The sequence below is a fragment of the Diceros bicornis genome, chromosome 35 (genome assembly GCF_020826845.1).
Source record: "Diceros bicornis minor isolate mBicDic1 chromosome 35, mDicBic1.mat.cur, whole genome shotgun sequence".
In the NCBI taxonomy this organism is placed as follows: domain Eukaryota; kingdom Metazoa; phylum Chordata; class Mammalia; order Perissodactyla; family Rhinocerotidae; genus Diceros; species Diceros bicornis.
The window spans coordinates 1,138,741-1,154,878 of NC_080774.1; the positions used below are offsets into that span (position 1 = coordinate 1,138,741).

The 16,138-nt window shown below is 51.4% G+C and overlaps 1 protein-coding gene across 3 annotated transcripts; it reads right to left on the reverse strand.

Moving 5' to 3' along the window:
* Nucleotides 1–995: 995 nt before the first annotated feature.
* PUS1 (pseudouridine synthase 1) lies at nt 996–15,917 on the reverse strand. 3 transcript variants are annotated; one of them, XM_058531206.1, is made up of 6 exons: nt 15,854–15,917; nt 15,000–15,237; nt 12,600–12,737; nt 8,049–8,151; nt 3,187–3,878; nt 996–1,550 (listed from the first exon to the last, which is right to left on the reverse strand). In XM_058531206.1, the coding sequence occupies exons 2-6, from the start codon at nt 15,225–15,227 to the stop codon at nt 1,503–1,505; spliced, it is 1,209 nt and encodes a 402-aa protein (XP_058387189.1). In that variant the 5' UTR covers nt 15,228–15,237; nt 15,854–15,917; the 3' UTR covers nt 996–1,502. The 3 variants fall into 3 exon arrangements, with proteins under 3 accessions (XP_058387189.1, XP_058387187.1, XP_058387188.1); XM_058531204.1 differs by lacking the exon at nt 15,854–15,917 and adding an exon at nt 15,431–15,568; XM_058531205.1 differs by lacking the exons at nt 12,600–12,737; nt 15,000–15,237; nt 15,854–15,917 and adding exons at nt 11,265–11,372; nt 11,495–11,635.
* Between the last annotated feature and the right edge of the window lie 221 nt (nt 15,918–16,138).

The following is a 16,138-nucleotide window of genomic DNA, read 5'->3' on the forward strand; positions in this document are numbered from 1 at the left end:
GGGAATGGTGGTCCCTCGAGAATATCTCCCAGGCGCCATCGTGCAGACATATGCACACATGCACATATCACAGGTGCATACACATGGGCACACACACCACACATATGAACACACATCACGTGCACACATGTACCCATGCACACCCATACATGCATCACACATGCATACACATGGGCGCACACACATCACATGAATACACATGTACCCATGCACACACAGCACATTTCACGTGCACACACCACACATGCATCACACGTGCACACACACTGCACATCATATGCCTGCACACCACACACACCACCTACCCACATGAAATCCTCCCGTGCCCCCTGCAGCGGACTTGCTGACAGTCTGCCCACCACCAGATTCCCCTCTTCCTTGTTAACAGGTCACTTTCGTCCCATGCAGCACTGCATGTCCTTCATAAAAAGCATTTCCTAGCCTCCCTTGCAGCTGGATGTGACCACGAGACATGCCTCCGGCCAATGAGGGGAAGAAGTCCGTGGTGGGTCCTACAGGAGAGGTCGCTAAGAGACATATTCAATGACACGCCCCTTCTTCTGCCCTCACTCCTCCCACCTAGAACACGGACACTGCTGGGGTGGACGCGACCAGGATGATGGCCGCATCCTGAAGAGGGCCAGGTGGACAGAGAGCAGGAACCTCCGTTCTCTGGCATCAGAGACCACTGCGCCCGGCCTGACTGCCACTCTATTGTCTGTGCCACTTGTTGGGCTTCCACTACACACAGCCAAGCCCCATCCTGACAGCTTAACAGCAAGTTCGGATAAGAGCCTCTCGCTGCACCTGCTCTCGCCTCAGCCCGCCAGAGCCACATGGAGCCTGTCTGCCCAGGGGACTCCCGCACACTCCCAGCTCCCAGTGGAGGCAGAGCCGGGTCTGTTCCTAACACAGCACACAGTGCTCCTTTCATCTCTCTCAATGAAAGAAACATGGAAAAGACCAAAAAAAAGGTAAAAGAAGGAGTGACTAAGCAAAGTTCGTACTTATTTAATAAGAAAATTGCTTCTTTAAAAAAATAGTGTCTTCAGGTCCGGTGGGTGGCACAGCGGTTAAGTGCTTGCGCTGCGCTTCAGCGGCCCAGGGTTCGCAGGTTCAGATCCTGGGCGCCCACCGACGCACCGCTTGTCAAGCCATGCTGTGGTGGCATCCCATATAAAGTAGAGGAAGATGGGCACGGATGTTAGCCCAGGGCCAATCTTCCTCAGCAAAAAAGAGGAGGATTGGCCACAGATGTTAGCTCAGGGCTAGTCTTCCTCACACACACACACACACAAAAAGTCTCTTTACATGCTGAAGTGTATGTAGTCTACACACAAGCTGAAAAGAGATTTGCGGCAGGTTCTCCCTGGATGAAAACGCAGTGATGCAGGTCTCCAGATCCTGAGGTTGTGAGGCCAGAGCTAGGCTCTCCTGTCTCAGCGAGGAATGCAGCCCTATCGCAGACCAACTCCAAGACGCTCTGGTGGGCGGCCCGTGCCTCAGTCGCTGTCTCCGTCCCCTTCACTGCCTTCCAGGGGGCTGGGGACCTGCAAACGAGAGCAGACAGGAAAGCGGCTGTGTGGGCCACCGCCCGGGGTGGGCACGTCCTGTGAAGAGGGCTGCTAGAGCTGCCCACGGCGGGCTCAGCATCAGGAGCCCGTCTGCCAAGCCTGCCTTGTCGGGAATGAAGTGTTTGTTCTCAGCCTCCTTCTCTTAACTGGTTCCAGAACCTGACTCAAGCAGGGAAAGCCAGGAGCTGGGGACAAGAAGGGGTTCTTTATTGGGCTCCTTCAAATCCCCAGAGGCTGCAATGACCTCGGGGACATAAAATTGGGCTACTCCAAAACTGGCCAGGTGCAGGCCCCTTGGCAGAGTGTAAAGACAGCAGACGGTCAGAAGCTTCTATACGTGGGAATCAGGCGGAGGGCAAAGTCTGAACCCGAGGTCAGATCTGCACATGTGCTCCATTTGGCATCATAGTGCTTGGGAAAATTAATAACCATCACATTTAAAGGATGAAGATTTCACATAAGATTCTGGAATGCCAGTTTCTCTTGAAAACAGTTAAGTTCTAACAACACTGAGGCCCCCTTCCCGTGCAGCCACCACTAGCTAGCGCTGAGCTGTAATAGCCCCCTTCAGATGGAACAAGAGCTCGCCTGTTGCCATAGTCTCCAACAATCCGTATCGCCTCCCTGACAATGCCATTTATCGTCTGACCTGCACTCCTGCTTTCCCTACACCCAGCCCACTTCACTTGCTCTCCTGACCTGTATGCACGTAAGTTTACCAGCCCAGGTGTGGAGGAAGGACAACGTTTTAATCTAGATAATGGGAAGAAATCTCCCAGAGCTCCTGGTGGGAATTTCACCCTTTGAAAACCTGCTGGGCCGCCACGAGGAACATGGGCTCTGAGGACCTCAGTCACCCAGGGCACAGAAGAATTGAGAGCTACAGTAAAACTCCAACTTGAGATGCTTTTAGCTCCAGCGCCTCACATCAGGGCTGTTCTCCTTCTAAGATACAGTCAGTAGTTAGCTAACTGGCGAGTTAACTTCGAGCCGGGTCCCTGAGAGGTAAATGAAGCAAGCCGGCCCCAGTGCTCATGGAGCAGAGCCGGCAGAGCAGAGGACTCCGGGAGGGCTGGGCGGAAGTACAGCCTTACTCAGACGGCCTTCCCCTTCCAGACGGGGGGGCGCTGTGGGGCCTGGAGAGGAAGACCGCCCAGAGCGGGCAAAGAGAACGCCCGGCAGCTGAGCATCCCGGGCGCCTCTCAAGTGACTCCACGTCTGGAGCGGGTTTAACGACAGACGTGTGCTAACCAAACAGCAGCGTCTACCCGAGGAAGTCCTACTGTCACCTCCATCTCACAAACGGCAAGACAGGCCACTGAGCATGTCCCTCAGCCAGGGTCACTACGCACTGAGTGGGGAGCGAGCACAAGGCAGCGTTTTGGGTCACTGGCCACTCGGTCCTAAACCCTGGCCCTGCTCCTCCCACTGCTGTGCAACCTTGGGGGAATGACGCACCTCTCTGTGCCTCAGCTTGCTCATCTATACGAGGGGCACAAAGACACCAGTGCACGGTGGGTTAGAAGCTTAGCCACAGAGAGCGACAGATGTGGACAAGCACTTGGCTGAGCTTGTGGAAGGGCCCGCACCAGCCCCGTGGCCCCAGCCCCACCTCGGCGCCTGGGCCGGCTGCCGCGTGGGCAGTGGCGCTGAAGTCGTGCACGGGCAGGGTGCTCAGCCACTGCGCCATGGACCTCTCGTGCCGCTCAGTGCTGACGATGGTGGGGTAGATGTGCTGCTCCTTGAAGGCCGCGACCTCCGCCTCCTCGCGTGCCCAGTCCAGCGGCTCGTGCAGTCCGTCGTTGCCGAAGCGCTGGTTGTACCTCTCAAAGTGCACCCGCTCCAAGACGAGGCCAAGCCCCGGCGCCTTGGGCACGTCCACCTTCGCCTCCCCCCAGCTGCGCTCCAGCGCGCTCTCGGGGGCATAGCCTTTGACGATGGCCACCACCAGGCCGACCATCTTCCTGATCTGGTGCGTCATGAAGCTCTGCCCCTTCACCTTGATCAGCGCGAACTCCATGCCCTCCCGCACGAAGGGCTCCTCGCAGCACACGTGCAGGACGTAGCGCTGGGCGCTGGGCTCCCGGGGCCCCTTCTGCGAGGTGAAGTTGTGGAAGTTGTGGGTGCCCTTGTAGCAGGCGAGGAGCCTGTTCACCCTCTGCAGCGTCTCTGCGCTCAGCCGGTAGGTCTCGTCCTGCACGTCGCGGTCCTTGTGGGCGAAGGCAAACGTGGGCAGCATGTAGAAGTAGGTCCTGGCGTCACATTTGTTCTTGGAGTTGAAGCCGCCCGTGACTCTCTTCAGTCCTTGGGGGAGAAAAAGTAAATGAGGAGGAAGGCATCTAAGGCACCAAGTGTGCTGACCAGGTCTGGGCACCGGCACCTCTACTCCCGAACGTGGACGGGTCCTAAAGAGACCCGGCTTCCGTGCACTAAATCCTAAGCCTGCGGACGCGCCATCTCAGAGCTAAACAAATCAACACAACAAACACTTCAGTGTGTGTTAAAGCCCAGGGCTGGCCTAGGTGCAGGGAGATCCTGCTCTTGCCCTTGCCCTGCGCTAACTCGGAGCTGCTCCCGCTCTGCATGCAGACTAAACTACGCTGTGGACCAGGAGTGTGACCATGACCCAGAACCCACTCGCTACAAGTTATTCTGCAGGTGAGGCCACAGAGGCAGCACCGTGTTCAATAGCAAAAAAAAAATGGAAACTTAAAAAGTCCAGCAATAGGAAAATGATCAAATATACTCTAGAATATTTGTAGAATGAGAGGAGGCAGCCCCTGAAGATCAGAAGCAAGTCCCCAGGAACTGAGGCTCGGTCTCCTCCCAGAGACCCAGCACCTTGAGGGCTCTCAGCACCCACAGATGCTCAATAAATATTTGACTATGAAGTGAAAAAATAAAAACAGCAAAATGAAGAACTACATGCAGGGGGATTCCATTTGTGGGAAGAATGGAAACACATGTATGTCTGTATTTGTATGGAAACTTTCTGGAAGAGTAGCAAGAACCATTAGCGAGGACAGTTTCCAGGAGCCAGGGACGAGGAAGCACTCTCCTTGTCCCTGGACACGCTTGGTGACGCAAGTGTCCTCAGGAAGGGAGCTGCAGTCATAACCCAAGAGTGTCGGGCCACTGGGTTACAAGGATTCAACCTCACAAGGAGATTGACTTAAAACCCAACTCTGGTCTCCTATCCACAAGGGTCGATGTGGACTCCACAGCCCGACGAGCAGCGGGGTGCCTCCAGGCGGGGCGCCTGTCCAGCCCTGGGGCTGCTGGTTCAAGGCAGCTGCGACCTTGGGAGCATCTGCACAGTGGTGCCTGTTTTGTGTCCACCATTGTGTTGGACTTTCGGGTAACTTTAGTTTTGTTTTTTTCTCTCTGCGTTAAAAATTCAATTTCAGGGCCAGCTCCGTAGCTTAGCGGTTAAGTGCGCACGCTCCACTACTGGTGGCCCAGGTTCAGATCTGGGCACGCACCGATGCACCGCTTGTCCGGCCATGCTGAGGCCGCGTCCCACAGACAGCAACTAGAAGGATGTGCAACTATGTCATACAAATATCTACTGGGGCTTTGGGGAGAAAAAGGGGAAAAAAAAATTCAATTTCATCAACACTGAGCATCGCGAGTACGCTTTGGGCACATCGTTTTAGTTGTGCAGGACGTAATTGCCAGGAGAGGCGGGAAAGTGCTGTCAGACAAGCACAATCCTGGGCCATTAATGAGGGAAAGTGCCCTGTTATATAACAAGTAGTGCTAACTATGAAATAGTTGTGTACGGGGTATGGTATTGTTTTAGCAAACTGGGGAATAATCTGTGGAACACGTTAAAATATTTCCTGTGGAAATGAATGGTAAAAGGTATCAAATGGAACTTTAAGAGAATTTACTCCAGGAGGAGTTTTTCAGGAGGGAATTTTCCTCACAAGGCAGAGAAAGACCACAGTATGATAAAAATAAAACTATATTATATGAAAAATAAGTTCAATAGTGGGCAAAGTAATCAACAAGGGTTACTGACGGTGCGTTAAGAATCCTGTTTACGTGGGGCCAGCCTGGTGGCATAGTGGTTAAGTTCAAGTGCTCCACTTTGGCGGCCTGGGGTTCACAGGTTCGAATCCCAGGTGCGGACCGACATATCGCTCATCAAGCCATGCTGTGGAGGCGTCCCGCATACAAAGTAAAGGCAGACGGGCAGAGATGTTAGCTCAAGGCCAATCTTCCTCAGCAAAAAGAAGAAGACTGGCAACAGGTATTAGCTTAGGTCCAATCTTCCTCACCAAAAAAAAAAAAAAAAAAAGAATCCTGTTTACAGAAACTTATATATAATGTACACCTGAAATTACACAGTTATAAAGCAATAAGACCTCAATAAAATGAAAAAAAAAAAAAAAAGAAAACAAACAAACAAAAGAATCCTGTTTATAACTTGTACCAAATGTTCATAGCAACTTGATTTGTAATAGCCCAAAACTGGAGACACCCCAAATGTCCCTCAGCAGGTAATGGACAAACAATTATGGCAAATCCATACAATGGGACACCATGCGGCAATATAAAGGAACACACTGCATAAACACAACGGGAAGGAATCGTTAACTAGGCTCTATGAAAGAACCCAGACAAAAGAGTACATATGCTATGATTCCATTTATACAGAGCTTTAAAAATACAAACTAATCTATAGTGACAGTAAGCAGATCAGCGGTTGCCTGGCGAGGGCAGGGGCGGGTCCCCATCTTCCGGGGTGACGGAGAGTCTCAGTGTCTTAACTGGGATGGTTTCAGAGGTGTACACACATATCAAAGCTTCTTCATTGTATGCTGAAATATGTGGTTTACTATATGTCAGTTATAATAACTGACATACAATAAGTGCATTTTAAATGCATGAAAGTGCATTTTATTTATTTTTTTATTTTTATTTTTTTGTGAGGAAGATCAGCCCTGAGCTAACATCTGCCAATCCTCCTCTTTTTTGCCGAGGAAGACTGGCCCTGGGCTAACATCTGCACCCATCTTCCTCTACTTTATATGGGACACCACCACAGCACGGCTTGACAAGCGGTGCGTCGGTGCACACCCAGGATCTGAACCCCAGGCTGCCGCAGCGGAGCGCACACTCTTAACCGCTATGCCACCAGGCTGGCCCCAAAAGCGCATTTTAAAAAGCACTTAAAAATTTTTTTTAATTGGCTGCTTAAAGAAAAAATAACAACAACATAGTATGGGGTTTATAACATATATAGACATAAAATAGACATCCGCAACAGCACAAAGGCCAAGCAGGGAGAGATGCAACTATGCCGTTGTAGTTTTTAGACTATACACAAAGTGGTATGGCTTCATTTGAAACAGACTGTGGTAAGTTAGAGACAGATGCTTTAACCCAGGACTGGCAAACTAGGACCAAAACAATGAATATTTTTGTACAGCCTGTGAGCGAAGACGGAAAGGGTGGTTTAAAAAAAATACATGCAGGGGCAAGCCTGGTGGTGTAGCAGTTAAGTGCATGTGCTCCGCTGCGGCAGCCTGGGGTTTGGATTCCAGGCACGCACTGACGCACCGCTTGTCAAGCTATGCTGTGGCAGCGTCCCATATAAAATGGAGGAAGATTGGCACAGATGTTAGCCCAGGGCCAGTCTTCTTCAGCAAAAAGAGGAGGATTGGCAACAGATGTTAGCTCAAGGCTGATCTTCCTCACACACACACACAAAAATAATAAATAAATAAACTTAAAAAATAATAATAATAAATAAATAAAATACATGCAACAGAAACCATAATCTGTGTGGCCACAAAGTCTAAAATATTTTGCTGCCTGGCCTTCAACAGAAAAAGTTTGCCAATCCTTGCTTTAAACCCCAAAGCAATCATTAAAAACCCACAGCGAGTTATAGCTAACAAGGCAACCAAGGTGATACTTAAACGGAATTATAAAAACTATCAATTAACCCAAAAGAAAGCAGAAAAAGAAGAAAAAGGAAACAAATGCCAGATGGAACAAAGAGAGACAGATGGCAAGATCTACAGCAGCCATCCCAATACCACACTAAACATAAATGGCATATAAACGCCACTTAAAAGGCAGAGAGTCAGACTGGATTAAAAAAAAAACAAGACCTAAAAATCCCATTTATCAAGCCTGTTCTAAAAGGGAATAATCGCCTGTTTTAACTTTACCAAATCTGGACTTTTACATCTCCAGTGTTAGGTTAACACAGGCTTGTACAGCACCAAGGCACCGCAATCAGGGGACGTGCAAAGTCTGTCAATCCAGCTGCATCCCTTTCTGAAGGAGGTGGGAATACTGAACTCTTTGAGCAGATGACTCATAATCACTCCTTCCAACAATTAAGCAACAAGTCTGTTGTCTTAACTCTGCACCAGAGAAATTTGGCGACAGAAGAAATTTCGTGTCTCTGCGAGACCAGCCACCACCCTTGTGCAGCCCCTGCACAGCAAGGCTTACCCAATATCCGAATGTGAGACGGAAGGTGGCTGTTGATCTTTTCTAAAATGTCGTCAATCAGCCACACCTTCAGGGACACCACCTGGCCAGCTGCGGACACACCCTGCAAAGGAAGCAGAACGGGCAGGAGAGGCCAGCTGGGCCTTGCTCTTTAAGCACAACACTCTGCAAGGTGATCTTTTAAACAGAAGAACCCCATGAACATCTTTTCATGGAGGAATTCTGCTCTTAGAAACACATCTGGGGCTGGTACCGTGGTGTAGCGGTTAAGTGCATGTGCTCTGCTGCTGGTGGCCCGGGTTCAGATCCTGGGCGCACACCCAGTTGCACCGCTTGTCAGGCCATGCTGTGGCGGCGTCCCACATAAAGTGGAGGAAGATGGGCATGGATGTTAGCCCAGGGCCAGTCTTCCTCAGCAAAACAAGGAGGATTGGCAGATGTTAGCTCAGGGCTGATCTCCCTCACACACACACAAAAAATGCCTCTGAAGGGAATAACCAGGTAGAAGCACAAGGCTCTATATACCAAGGGAGAGAGTGCAGCCTAACTTACAGAATATTACAAACGACTTCAAAGCCCCACAAAACTTAAACCAAGGAACAAACATATGACGTTATGCAGAGAGGAAACAAAGCCCCACCTCAGATGTGACTCTCAGCAACTTGGGAAAAAAGAAAATGCAACTGAGACGAGAGAACTGCGAGGCAAAGCAAGGAAGAGATCACCATCTAAGTCACAACAGAGTTATCCTGTGGGGCAGCGGGGTCATGACTCAGACAGGGATGGGGTGCTGATTACACAGGTAAAAACGATCAGGCTCTACAGTGAAAATGAGTGCACTTTACCATTTGTATATTATATGTTTTTTTCTAAAAGCAAGTTTCATAAAAGTCAAGACGGTAGTAACTTGCAGGGAGAGGGAAGAGGTGTGATTCAGAAGTGGACGAGGAGGGCCCCTGGGATGGGGCAGGGTCCTGTGTTGACCTCAGCCGGGACTACCCAGGTGTCCACCTTAGAATCACGTTTTACGGGCGGGCCCCGTGGCTTGGCGGTTAAGTGCGTGTGCTCTGATGCTGGCGGCCCAGGTTCGGATCCCGGGCGCGCACTGACGCACTGCTTCTCCAGCCACGCTGAGGCCGCGTCCCACATACAGCAACTAGAAGAATGTGCAACTATGACATACAGCTATCTACTGGGGCTTTGGGGGAAAAATAAATAAATAAATAAAATTACATATAAAAAAAAATGTTTTACTTTACATGGATGTTATGAGAACCTTTCTGTGTACCATCGTCACATTTTCTAGAAAGATTTAAAAAATATATGCAAAGAAAACAGACCATAGTGCAGCACATGTAATATTCCTGCCACAAAAACTCTATCTGAATCAAGTCATGAGAACAATCAGATAAGTCCAGATTGCAGACAGTCTTCAAAACGACTGGCCTGAACTGTCAAAACATCACATCAGGAAAGACAGAAAGGAGGCAAGGAGACTCAAGGAAACTCAAAAGACATGACAACTGAACACAACCAACGCCCCTGTGTTAGGTGCTGGATCAATAACAAAAACCAAAGCACGTTAGGAAATGGGATCATGTCAACACTGAACTACCCAACGGTGATAGTTACACTGAGGGCTCAGAGATGCCCCCGTCCTTAGGAGACTAATCCTGATGTGTTTCAGGGTGAAAGGTGATGGTGCCTACAACTTACTCTCAAAGGGTTCTGTTTTTTTATTTGTGTGTGAGGAAGATCAGCCCTGAGCTAACATCCATGCCAATCCTCCTCTTTTTGCTGAGGAAGACCGGCTCTGAGCTAACATCCGTGCCCATCTTCCTCCACTTTATGTGGGAGGCTGCCACAGCATGGCTTGACAAGTGGTGCACGCCCGGGATCTGAACCCAGGCTGCCAACAGCAGAGCATGCGCACTTAACCGCTACGCCACAGGGCTGGCCCCCAAGGGGTTCTGTTTAAAGAGAAAAAAAGGAGGTAGACAAATAGAAAACAAATATGGCAAAACTTCATCACTGCTGAATCTAGGGGAAGATTCTTTGGGCATACACCGCGTTGTTGCCGAGACTTCTGAAGGTTTGAAATTCTTCCAAATAAAAAATTGGGGGGGCCGGCCCTGTGGCGTAGCGGTTAAGTTTGCGCACTCCGCTTCAGCAGCCCAGGGTTCGCTGGTTCAGATCCCGGGCGGGGACCCCCTCACTGCTCATCAGGCCATGCAGAGGTGGCATCCCACGTAGAGGAACTACAACTATGATACACAACTATGTACTGGGGCCTTGGGGAGAAAAAAGAAAAAGAGGAAGATTGGCAACAGATGTTAGCTCAGGGCCAATCTTCCTCAAAAAAAAAAAAATTAGAGAGAGAAAAAAAAAAAGACAAAAACTAAACTGGTGAGATGTTATACAAGCCAAATTCACCATACTCCAGACCCACACTCTCTAATACCGAGGCATTTGGGGGCTACTGAGTGCATGAAACAGGCTGTTCTGAATTGAGGTGCTGTTAGTGGGAAATACACAATGGATTTCAAAGACTTAGTACAAAAAAGGAATGGAAATATGTCTCATTGCTAATCTTTTTGCATTCATGATGTTGAAATAAGAATATTCTGGACACGCTGGTGGGGATGGGGTGATAGCTAAAGGATACGGGGATCTTTTAGGGATGATGAAAATGTTCCAAGATTGACTGTGTGATGGCCGCACAACTCTGCAAACACACTAGAAACCATCGAATTGCACACATCAAATGGGCAGATTGTATGGAGTGAATTATATCTCAATAAATTTAGCTTAGATTTTTTATCTTTAGATTTTTTTAATCTAAAGCAAAAACTAACAAAATGTTATCATTTGTTCGTCCAAGGGGCTGGATGCCTGGTGTTGGGATGTTAGTGTCAGAGGTTTTCACTTCTTTAGGTTTCCCAAATTGTAAGAAAGAAAACACATTAGAATAAAACCATCTCTCTAATAATAGTGGAAATTAAAATAAATGCTAGCACATTTTGAAATGCTCTCTTTATTAGCTCAGGGAAATGTCTACTTTTCTTCTGCCTTGAAAACAATCAGAGAGCTGTAAATGGAAGAATTAAAGAGGAAATGAAAACCATGAAGAACCACAGGACCCCTTCCTTGAGCCATCAGTTACGTTATCACGTCACCTACGAGAAAGGAACGTGTGGGTCTCGTTTTCCTTCTTACCTGTCTGTGCAATGGCTCCAGTTCTGGGGTTCTGGCCCAGGCCTTCGGATCCCAGGGGACCCGTGTACCTTTGAAACTAGATGTTATTCCGATTCCCAGGACCCTGACCTGCAAAAGGCTACGTCTGTGACAGATTCCCACTGACCTAGGAGGCTGCAGAGGTGCATTCTGAGCCAAGGTTTCTGAGGGGCAGGGTGAAAGGTGTGGCGTGCATTGTGTTTTATACCTACTAGATGGGGCCGGCCCTGTGGCTTAGCGGTTAAGTGCGTGCGCTCTGCTGCTGGGGGCCCGGGTTCAGATCCCGGGCGTGCACCAACGCACTGCTTCTCCGGCCATGCTGAGGCCGCGTCCCACATACAGCAACTAGAAGGATGTGCAGCTATGACATACAACTATCTACTGGGGCTTTGGGGGAAAATAAATAAATAAATAATCATACCTACTAGAGAAGAGCTTTACGTTCTCTGTGCCCTGTTGTCCTACTTGCTGGCACCCAGGCCCTGCCTCGGCGACACCCCTCCATTCTCCTGTGGGGAGCCCCTACCCATACCAGTCCTACACTCAGAAACGTGACGTGGCGGGACCACCCAGCACAGCTGCCATGCCGGCGAGTGACTGCACCTGGGACAGATGCACAAGCCAATCAGACAGAGGGACTTGATCTTGTGACTGAGTGGACAGGGCTGGCCCACAGGCACCCCTGGCTCCTGAGTTCACAAGATGCGGCTCATGTGATAGAGATGTGCGGTGAGTGTGGAATACACGCTGGATTTCAGGGACTTGGCACACAGACCCAAAGAATGGAAAATATATCCCATTGATTGTTTTTTATATTGATTACACGTTAAGACGAGACTATCCTGGATATACTGAGTTAAACAAAATCGATTATTAAAACCAATTTTCTCTTTCCTTTTGACTGTAGCTACTAGAAAATGTAACATCACAAGTGTGGCTTCACTTTGCAGCCACACGATCCGATCTGCACTGGGAGCCTGAGATGGACGGATCTAAGGCCGGAGATGTCATGACCACCATGCCACCTGCAGGGGCGACAGAGGAGAAGGCACAGACTGCGAGTACACAGAGTCTTGCCAGCGGCGAGCACCTCACGTCCTGCAACACCTGGGCTGGAAATGCTCCTGGGCGTCACAGTAACACAAGGCAACAACTTTCTTTGCATTTAGACTAGCTTGATTTGTGCATCTGTCATTCGTAACCAAGAGTCTTGACAGATAAAGACGCTAGGATGGAAAGTGGGACGAGGGCAGTCAAAGACAAAACACAGACCAGCAGGCCCAGATGCCACTTGTGCCTGCAGAGACAGGCACCTACCTTGTCTGTCCGGGCGCACCGCTGGAAGGACATTTTCCTCATGTCTTCACCATGATTTTCAGGAATACAGCCTGACCGGACCAGGGCGGACACCAAGTCATCCTCGATGGTCTTGAATTGCGAGGACCCAACATTCCTCTGAGGAAGAGAGAAGAAAACAAATTGTTTTTCAGTCACTACCCACACATCAGGGGCCCTGGGTGCAGGCTGCTCCAGGTAGGGGGCCTGTGGAGTGTGCCCACACCTGTGGCCGTAGGGACACACTGCGGCTCTTCCTCCACCCATGCCAAGTAGGAAAGCTACCTGGGGGTACCCACAGTCTCTAGAAACTCCCCACCCTGGGCAGCCAGGTGAAACAACCAACAATAGGCATCACCTGAAACACCGTTTCCTCCCTCCTGGTCAGATCTGAGACCAGTACTCCTCCTGCTGGACACCCATCTGTCTGCAGCACCCAGCTGCAGAGGGACACCCCCCTCATCACTGCAGGAAGGGGGGCCCCTTGGCTCAAAGGGGGAAACCCAACCCAGGATACCGCCAGCAGGGGCTGGGTTTGGCATCCCTGGCATTTCCCAAACCCTTCAGTCCATGTGACCAGCCTGTACAACCTCCCGTGATTACTGAATACCAGGGAAAGACACCCACTGCTTCTAGAACCTCCCTAATGCTATCCATCTCAGCTTGCCCTAACCATAACCCAGTGCCTGCAGGACCCTATGACATCAGTGAGATCAGCATCCTGACTATTCTCAGAGGAAACCTTTCCAACACAAGTGACACAAGGGCCTGCGAGCACTTCGCCAAGACCCAACACAGCAGTGAAGTTCTTCCCAAAGTCTACCTTACAGTTCCCACCGCAATTTAGGTACAATCCCTTTACTCAGCATCAAGTAATAAATGCTCCTCAAATGATGCGAATGGATATCAACAAACAGGGATAGGGCCAAGGCAGTGAGGAAGGTGGCTGAGTGGTGACATCTACGCTATAGGTGGGAGGTGATGGAAGGTGGGGGGGAAAAAACAGAGATAACAACACTTCCACATATCTCAATTTGTCCTTCTGTCAGCCCTGTGAGCTACTGTCACTCTCCACACCCTTTTCCCTATTGGGGAAACTGAGGCAAAAAGAAGATGATGGACATTTTCTCAAAGTTCTCAAGACAGCACCTAAGGCAAAAACCCATGTAATCAAAATCACCCTCAAAAAAGCATTTCAGTCATCCACAAGGAACAGCAGAGGTGGTCTCTGTTCCTACTAAGGCTGGGGGCTAAGCTACACTGAAGGAACGTTTTCTGACCCATAGTCACAGTCTCCCAGTGGTCACGAGATTAGTTTCATGGGTGTGACCTATACTACTTGTGTAAAAATAAAATAGGATGCGAAGCATCTTATTACTACTATTATTCACGTAAAAGTTACCATAACTCTTGGTAAGGTTACGTATTGTTTTCTCTTTCTTTCTTTTTTCATGAGGAAGATTAGCCCTGAGCTAACATCCGTGCCCATCTCCCTGTACTTTATACGTGGGATGCCTGCCACAGCATGGCTTGCTAAGCAGTGCGTAGGTCCGCACCCAAGATCCGAACCTGCGAACCCCGGGCCGCTGAAGCAGAGCACGCAAACTTAACCGCTACGCCACCGGGTCGGCCCCAACAGTGAATTTCTTACTGTGAGTCAAGCTTAAAGAAGTTTAAAGAACAAAGAACCAAAGTTTAAGAGCTACAGAGTTGACTACGAGGAACAAGAAGAAAATCTACGTGCATTTGCAGGCCATCTAGATCCTCTGGCTTTCAGAGCAGAATCAAACTGATGGGCTGGGTAGAGAATTCTGCAGCGTGATTGCTTGTCCACACTCTGTCACCTTAACGTACCTGACAAACACTAACAGCCGATTCTGAGCTTCCTCGGCGCTATCCACGGTTCTCAGCACACAGCACCAGTGAGCCTGCTGAGTCTTCATGCCCCAGAGTCGCTGCTGTGACCGCCCCACCCCACAGACGAGGGAAGGCGGCAGTGAGAGTTTCAATCACTTGCTCAAGGCCACAACGCTGGTCAGTGGCAGAGCTAGCCCCTGCACCAGCTCTGACCAGACCTGGCCCCTGCACCACCTCCCACCAGAGCTGGCCCCTGCACCACCGCCGACCAGAGCTGGCCCCTTCACCACCTCGGGAGACGCGGGAAAGCCCCAGCACAGCATCTCAGGTGGATGGATTCCAATCTACATCCTGCTTGATGGGACCCACACGATAACTGTGAAAAGTGGGGGAGAAGAACAAGCCCCATTTCCTGTGGTTTCCTGTTATGGCCTGACTGGATCATTGTCACTCTGATGTCCCTACCCAAAGCTACACAGCGGTCACGAGAGGAGTCAGAGCTGGGCTGGCCGGCGGCGCCCTCACCTGCATGCCATGGTAGCCCTTCCCCGAGTAGGCCATGAGCAACACAATCTTCCGCTTGGGCAGCTTCCTGCGCTGCTCCCCGAACTCGGCGCCGCTGCTCTTGAGCTTTTTCGCCTGCTGCTCCGTTTCCTCCCAGGTCCTGGCCCCGCCCTGCCAGCCACTCCGGGCCTTCCTGTCCTGCTCCTGCCCGGCCCCCACGGGGGCGGGGGCCTTCACGTTCCCAGCCATGGGGGGCGACCTGAAAAGACAGGGCGGGTGTGAGCACAAGAAGCCCGGCAGTTCGAATCCCAGCGCGGCGCTCACTGCAGACTCGCCCCACAGCGGCCGGGCCTGGGTTTCCCCGAGAAACCGGGCGGTGACAGCACTTGGCGTGCAGTCCGGCTCAGGGGCGTCACGAGCCGCCCGGGGCGCGACAAGTGCGTGGTCATTACCAGAGAAGGCGCGGTCCCAGGCGCGGGGTCCACGGTCCGCAGGCTCTCCTCAGGGCCCTGGCCGCCGCCCGCAGGCTGCGGACCCCCATGCACGGCCAGCAGTGGCGGGGGGCACGCGCCCGACGCCGACCTCCTCCGGGAGCCCCGACGCCCCAGCCCCACTCCTCCTGACCTCCGACCTCCCCCGGCACCCCCGACCCGTCCCTCTTGATCTCCGGCCTCCCCCGGAACCCTCCCACGCTCCAGCCCCGCCCGCGGCTAACCTCCGACGACCCCTACCCCTAGGCTGACCTCTGACCTCCCCGTCCCTCCTGCTCCCCCCTCGACCTCAGCCCCACCCGACCAGCTTCCCCTCGACAGACGGGGAGACCCCAACGGCCCCGCCAGGACTAGAGGGGCGCGTCCCCACCCGACCCCACTCACGGCGCCGGGGACTGAGCGGCAGCCGGACCACGTGGGCGAAGGCGGAAGTGGAGCGCGCGGCGGATGGCGGCCCGGCGCGGACAAAAGTCTTCCGGGCGGGACTGGGCGGGGCTTCCCTGCTGCAGGCCGCGGCTGCGCGACTCAGAGGGACGACTGTCCTGGCAGCTAAGACTCGCGTGGCTGTGTTCCGTGTTTCCTGTGTTAACTCACTCAATCCTCTCCCCGCCCTAAGGAGCAGGCACCATAGGGCCCCCACTACCGAAGCAGAACCTGAGTTGCAGAGAG